Source organism: Poecilia formosa, unplaced genomic scaffold (assembly GCF_000485575.1).
Source record: "Poecilia formosa unplaced genomic scaffold, Poecilia_formosa-5.1.2 Scaffold514, whole genome shotgun sequence".
Lineage (NCBI taxonomy): Eukaryota > Metazoa > Chordata > Actinopteri > Cyprinodontiformes > Poeciliidae > Poecilia > Poecilia formosa.
The window spans coordinates 166263-173671 of record NW_006800453.1 but is presented as its reverse complement, the minus strand read 5'-3'; the positions used below and the strand labels follow the sequence as shown (position 1 = coordinate 173671).

The following is a 7409-nucleotide window of genomic DNA, read 5'->3' as shown; positions in this document are numbered from 1 at the left end:
TGAAGTGGAAGCTAAAGCTCCAGAATTTAAAGGTACAAAAATAGAAACAGAGGGGTCACCATCCAAGTATAAGATGCCGACATTCAAGATGCCAAAATTTGGACTTTCTGTTCAGAGTTCCACAGCAGAAGTGCCTCATTTGGACAAAGATTTGAAGATAACTGAAGGAGAAATGACAATGTCAGAGGAGGTCATTGTAGTTAGCACAGAAGGACCAAGTGTTGAAATTGAGGATTTATCCATAGAGTCAAAAAAACAGGGAAATGAACATGAAGGAAAAGGAAAAAGGTTTAAGTTGCCAAGTCTTGGATTTTCTGCTACACAGACCAAAGTGCCGGACACAGATTTAAGCTTGAAGACAGGTGTAGATGTTACACAACCAGAACTCAAAGCTGAAGTCAAATTTCCTGATGATGAACTGAAAAGAATAGAAACAGAAATAGAAACTAAAGGACCTGAATTTCAAGTCGAAGCAAAGGACATTGGAGGATCAACATCCAAGTTTAAAATGCCAACTTTTAAATTACCCAAATTTGGGCTTGCCACTCAAAGTTCCACTGAAGAAGTACCCTCTTTTGACAAAGGTGTCAAAATCAGTGGCGGTGAAACCACAGGCTTAGAGGAGGTACTTACAGTTACTACAGAAGGACCAAGCGTTGAAATTAAGGGGACATCAGTAGATTTCAGCACTGAAGGAAGTGATCTTGAAGGAAAAGGAAGGAAGTTCAAACTGCCAAGTCTGAGTTTTTCAGTACCTCAAGCCAAAGAGACAGAGACTGATTTGAGCTTAAGGACAGATGTAGAGGTTAAAGTACCAGAGGTAAAAGCTGAAGTCAAACTTCCAAGCAACAAATCTTCTGTTGAAGTGGAAACTAAAGCACTTGAAACCAAAGATACAAAAAAGACTACAGAAGGATCACCCTCCAAATTTAAAATGCCAAATTTCAAGTTACCAAAATTTGGGCTTGCTACTCAAACTTCCACTGGAGAAGAACCTCCATTAGACAAAGGTGTAAAACCAGTAGAAGGTAAAATCACAACTTCTGAAGAGGTTATTGTAGTTACCACAGAAGCACCAACCATTGAAATCAAGGGTCCATTATTAGAGCTAAAAACTGAAGGAATTGATCATGAAGAAAAAGGAAAAAAGTTTAAGTTGCCAACTCTAGGTTTTTCTGCGACAGAGGTCAAAGGGACTGGCAGTGATTCAGGGTTGTCAAAGACAGAAGTAGATGTTACATTGCCAGAAGTAAAAGCTGAAGTAAAACTCCCTGATGACGAGAATCTGATAAAAACATCTGCTGCAATAGAAATTAAAGGACCTGAAATCAAAACAGTGACAAAGGAAGCTGATGGTTCACCATCCAAATTTAAAATGCCTGGATTCAAGTTACCAAAATTTGGGCTTACTACTCAAAGCTCTACGGAAGAAGGTCCTCCTTTGGAGAAAGCTGAGGAGGATAGTGAACCTAAAAACACTGTCACCATGATAGATACTAAGGCGACTGAAATAACGGTTGTGTCAAAGGACACTGATGGATCACCATCCAAATTTAAAATGCCAACATTCAAGTTGCCAAAATTTGGCCTTGCTACCCAAAGTTCAAACAAACAAGTACAAGATGCCAAAACAGTGAAAGGTGAAAGTACTACTTTGGAGGAAGTTCTCACAGTTACAACAGAAGAACCAAGCATTAAAATTAAGGGTCCATCTGTGGATCTAAGGAGTTCAGAAACTGATGATGAAAGAAAAGGAAGTAAATTTAAACTTCCAAGCCTTGGTTTTTCATTATCACAATCCAAAGGACCGCATACCAACATCAGCTTACCCAAGGCAGATGTAGATGTCACAGCACCAGAAGTCAAAGCTGAAGTTCATTTTTCCGATGCAAAAGTGGAACAACCTTCTGTGCAAATGGACGTTAAGTCTCCAGAGATCAAAGCTGATATTGACATTACATCAGAAGTTAAAATGCCTAAAATTACATTACCTAAATTTGGAGCTGTAACCCCACATGTCAATATGGAAATACCTAAAATGACCAAAGAGAAAAGGGGTGATGTGGATCTTCATGTTGATACAGATTCAGTAGATTTGAATGTGAAAGAAGGGGAACTAAAGAAATATGAAGTCCAGCTACCTGGTGCTGAGGCAAAAGGCGAAGATGTACCTACAGTTGAACTTGAAGGTAAAGTAAAACGGCTAAATTGGACTTTTCCTAGCATCTCATTTTCAAGAACTGGTGGTAAAGCCTCTGAAGTCGATGTCAACATGGAAGCTCCAAAAGCTGGTGTTACGTCAATGGAGACCAAAATCTCAGATGTTGATGTTAAAAAATCTTCAATGGTCCCTGCAGTAGAAGCAACCCCAGCTCCAGAACTTGACCCAGGCTTAAAGAAAAGTAAGTTTTCACTTCCCAGATTTTCATTTTCAAAGCCAAGCTTGAAGGAGCCTGAAGTAAAAGCTGACCTCCCAGATCACGGAATAGAAGTCGAAAATTATGAAACTGACATGACAACAGAGTTCAAACTCTCTGCAGATGAAGACAAAAACGTCCTAACTACTTTTGAAATGACAACTTCTGAGGCTGAAGTCAAGTCCAAAAAATTCAAAATGCCAACTATGAAAATGCCAAGATTTGGCATTGCGTCTTATGAGGTAACAACAGAGACGCACATCTCAGATCAAACAGCTGAAGACAATGGAAGTCAGCTGGGAGAGGGTGCTGCTGTTATCATCAAAGGTCCAAAGATTGATTTTAAATCAGATGCCCCCAAATCAGAACAACCAGATCAAGAAACCCTAAACACAGAAAGTGATAGTGCGGTTCAAGGATCTCCAAGTAAATTCAAACTGCCTACCTTTAAAATACCACGGCTGGGTCTTTCAAGATCCAAACCTGAAGATGAATCTGTTCACTTTGAGCATGAAAATAATGAAGATCAACTGGAAATGAAGACTGAGCCAAAAGAAGAAAACCTATCACCAAAACTTAATTTAACATCATTTGGTGACATTCTTAAGTCGATTGATGTTGACTTTGACGTTCGAAAAGTGGACAAAGTTGATCAAGATGTTGAAACCTCAAAGGAATCTCATGAACCAGGTGAACCCACCACAATTCACATAGCGGCAAAAACAAAGAAAGATACCACCAAAAGTCCAGAGAGCTCGAGCTGGTTTAAATTCCCGAAGTTTGGCCCGTCTTCCCCAACAGAACAACAAAAGATTCCTGACAAAGCAGAACAAGTAAAAGATGGCAGCCCAGAAGGGGAAACCAAGGACGAGGAAGTAAGTCCCACCCTTTCTGTCCAATCATCAGATGCTTTTGCTGATGTAAGCTCTACAATCACAAGTGAGCCTGTTGGCCCATTCATACCTTCCCCAACCAAGGTGACAGTCAAATACTCTGACGAAAGTGCAGGTGCTGGACTTGAAGAGATGCACAGTGACATTATAACTTCCACCACAAGGACTGAGCTGATTACAGATGTGCCCTCCTTGCCGGAGAAGATCACTATTTTGTCTTCTGGTGTTTCATCTTCTTCTGAAGATACAGTAAGACTAACGTCGGGAAAAATACACATCATTACATCAAACATACAGCCTACTCCTGAGTCACAACATGCCAAGATTCTGTCTGCTGTCCAAGTCCAATCAGCCGAAGGCTTTGCTTTGCAGTCGGAGGGAGATGAAGCTCCATCGTGGATGGTCCAAGATGTTCAAAGTGCCACAAGGACAGTCAAACACTTAGTCCAAGAAACAACAACTGAAAGAAGTGAGAACAAGGAGACCGTGGTTATAACCAAACAAATCACCCATATATTTGGCCCCACAGACCCCATCTCAGGGGAGACAGCATCATCTATTCAACGTCTCAAAGACTCTGTGCACACTGAGAAAATGAGGTTCTTTGATGAGGCTGAGAAGTGAAAGAAGAATTTGAATTTGTGCTTAAAGATACAACTCCTTGTTAAGGCTCGCCATAAAAGAAGGGCATAGAGTTTCACCGCCTGAAGTTAAAAACAAAATGGCAACTGGATGAGGGACCAATCTAACACACCAATCACTGAAAGTTCTTTGTTAGCATCCAGGTATCACCACGGCAATGTGATGTGGAGTTGCATGCTTATTGAGCTTTATAGAATTGCACCGCTGTAACAAAGTGCGACTGTTACATTTATGTTGTGGTCAAGATGTTAATAAGCTGGTTAAATGATTCTCCTCAATGCATAACATATGTTTGTTTATAGTAAACAATGTTTGATTTATGCTAGCATACACAGTGCCTTGCAAAAGTATTGATAGCATCATCACATTTCATTACATTACAGCTACAGCATTCATGAAGTTTCATGGGGATTTTGGATCCTAAAATGGTGGAAAACAATATATGGTATTTAAATTAAGTGAATATTGCCAATATTCTTAAAGAAAAATCTGGAAAATGTGATATGTTAACACACAACCCTCCTTAAGTTCTCAATAGATACTAGAATTACTTTTGGCTGCAAATCCCAAGGGTGCGTTTCTGGAGGCTTTGTAGACAAAGGAAACTTTTCACATTGTTCTGTGAACCTTAACCTTCAACTCTTGCCACAAACTCTTATTTGGACTGTCCTCCCTTAAGAGTAGCATCCCCACAGCATGATTCTACTAGCACTATTAAAGGGGCAGTATTATGTAAAATAAACTTTTTTGAGCTTTACATCACGTTATAATGTTATCCCTCATCAAAAATCATGCCTGGAGTATTGGCTTGACAAATTAAGCTCCATGGCAACCATTCTTGGGGGAACCTAGTGCCACTTTCAAGATGCAGCTCCTCCTATGAGATCAGCTCCTTCAGACTAGTCAGCAGCAATTAGCAAACACGTGGTGGAACTGCACATCTGCTGAGCTCATAATAGGAGCTACTTCTCAGTGAAATGCTGGTTAAAAAAATGTTAAAGGCTTAACAGAGGAGCCATGTTGTGATCACTTCCTGTAGGTGGGGTTTCAGAAAGAGCAGGAATTTTTAAAGAGACAGAGGCCCAATTTCAAGGTGCTAAATTACAAAGTCAAATTTCTTTTAAGTCATAGTACTTATATAGCATTTTTTAAATAATTGAAGTTAACATAGTTGATTATGTTCAGTTGATTATGCTATAAAATGGCACATATGACCCTTTAAGCAGAATTTAATTTGATTCCTATTACGACCACTTGAGTTTCAATACAGGTTTCCAGTTCTCTTAAAATTTAAAGTTAATATGTGAAATATATTAACTTTTAATTAATGTATTATGAAGTCATCAAATCAAAATTGATAGGATTGTCATTCTCAATAAAACCTAAAAGTCTTAGCTTTTTGGTGTTTGTTAAGATTGAAACATTATGGAGGCTCCTACAGGTTTGGGTGGCCTAAGCAGTGGCTTAGTTTGCCTGTACATTAGGCTGCTCCTCTGAATAATGCAAACATTTTTATTTTGGAAAAAATTTTTTTTGTAAAAATGCATTTTTCCTCCCTCCCACTTTACTTCAATGTGCTACTTTGAGTTAGTTGCATCACAACCAAACAATACGTTGAGATTTTATGAAAAACTTAAAGGGTTATGAATTTTTCTTCTAAGACACTGTGTGAAATATTTCCTGTCAGTTTGTACTTTTAAAATCAGTTCAAGTCACTTTGCATAATTACTTTGCAGGACGATGACTAGAGCATTCAGTTAAAAAAAAAAAGAAAGAGGAGAGAGACAACGTTGCTGATATTCCAGAGTATGTTCACAGCTAGCGCTTAAAGCAGAAAAATATTTACAGCAAAAAAAAATCTATATACAAGTAAAAAAAAAAAAAGCAAATGTACAGGAATTATCTATATACTGTGGCTACAGTGGATGTGTAAAGAAACAATACCATTGCAAGGCTGAAGTAAAATGTTCATTGTAAAACTCTTAAAGTGCCCTGCTGCAATTACACTTGTAACAACTCACTGTGCAGAAGCTACTTTGCTATGATGTGCACTAAAACTGTTAAGTATATCTTCCTTTAGTAGAAGAACTACTGACCCAGCCATGTAAATAGCTTTTGGAAGCCATGTTATTTTTTTGGTCACTGCTCTTGTTTTTATCCTGATAGGCTATAATATAACTGAATGTATTTACAAAGTTACACTCAATAAATAATATAAAAATTAACATAAAACTTTTTCCAAGTTTGTTGATTGATTGTCTTTCTTCTTTTCTTTCTTAAAGATAAATCTTAAAAATAAATTAATCTTTTATTATAGATTTAAAAACTTGAGGGAAATTTAAACCTCGAGTTTAAATTTAAACCTTTAAATTTTAAGTTTAAACCTCGAGTTTAAATTTTCTTCATCTAAAAAAAAATCTTTTATCTTCTTTAGTATCGGAACATTATTGCAGTTATTTAGCTGATCGTTGTTTGGTGACCACTGTTGTTTTGCATTTATACTATGCATAAAAAACTCATGTCTTAAAGGAGGGTCCCTTCCCCTCTTGATGAATTAATGGATGAATGGATTTTTATGATATTTGTTTTGATAGATTATGCAACAGAAGAGACATTTATCTGAAAGGGACAGTTAATGTGGAAGGCGAAGCACAAGCTCCGTCTTTGGACTCAGCTTCAGAAAATGTAACTGCAGAAATATTCCGCTAGAGGGAGACACAGTTCATTCTTTTAATAAAAACGAGTTCATCTGTTACCTGGTGTAGTCCAACTTTGACTACTTCCTCATCATTACAATTTTTGTTTTCCTCTAGTGTAAGTTTGTCAGTGACGTAGAAATCCAATCACATGGAAAAGCATAAAATAAGTTCACATATTCAGTTTTAAACATTTAAATTTAATCAAAATTAGGAAAGTTATTACCCACCTGCTAGCAAAAACTGTAAAACCACCAAGTTAAACACTCAGCAAGAAAAATTCTGATCATTTTTACTCTTCAAACCAGCTGTGGGAAATTGGGAATGTAGATGACTTGATTTAAAAGAAGGAGTCATATCTAGAATGTTGCAGGTGGCAGAAATAGAGACATCACCAGTGGAGTGGTAGGATCATCAGGTGTGACAGTTGAGAGCATTTCCAGAGCCTGATAGAGTTGGTATGGATTGTTCTACTTCTCCCTCAACCAGTTCTGAGTGGTTTCATTTTGCATCTAAACGTGGTGTACAGTAGTAGACCAAAGTTGGAGCAAGTTTATCTACACATGTTGTGTCATCCTGCATGGTTATGCCTTTTGCATGCTGGGTAATTGCCCCAATCCAGCCATCTGGCCTCATTCACCCAAATCAACTTCTGGTGATGCTTTTTAATGGATCTACAAGGAATCCTCTGTGCGGTTGCTTACTCACATTTTTCACAGACTGTTGGATGTTACAGCAACTTCCTGTAACGCCATCTCCTC

At 37.9% G+C, this 7409-nt stretch overlaps 1 protein-coding gene across 5 annotated transcripts in view; it reads left to right on the top strand.

The window, feature by feature from the left end:
- LOC103129105 (neuroblast differentiation-associated protein AHNAK) overlaps window positions 1-4752 on the top strand; it is a 23617-nt gene extending 18865 nt beyond the window's left edge. For 4 of the 5 annotated variants that reach the window (XM_016664817.1, XM_016664818.1, XM_007540070.2 and 1 more), the window contains one exon: window positions 364-4752. In XM_016664817.1, the coding sequence (XP_016520303.1) occupies window positions 364-3934 (3571 nt within the window). In that variant the 3' untranslated portion in view covers window positions 3935-4752. The remainder of the gene's footprint in view (window positions 1-363) is intronic. The other variant, XM_016664819.1, reaches the window with a different exon arrangement.
- Window positions 4753-7409: the final 2657 nt, after the last annotated feature.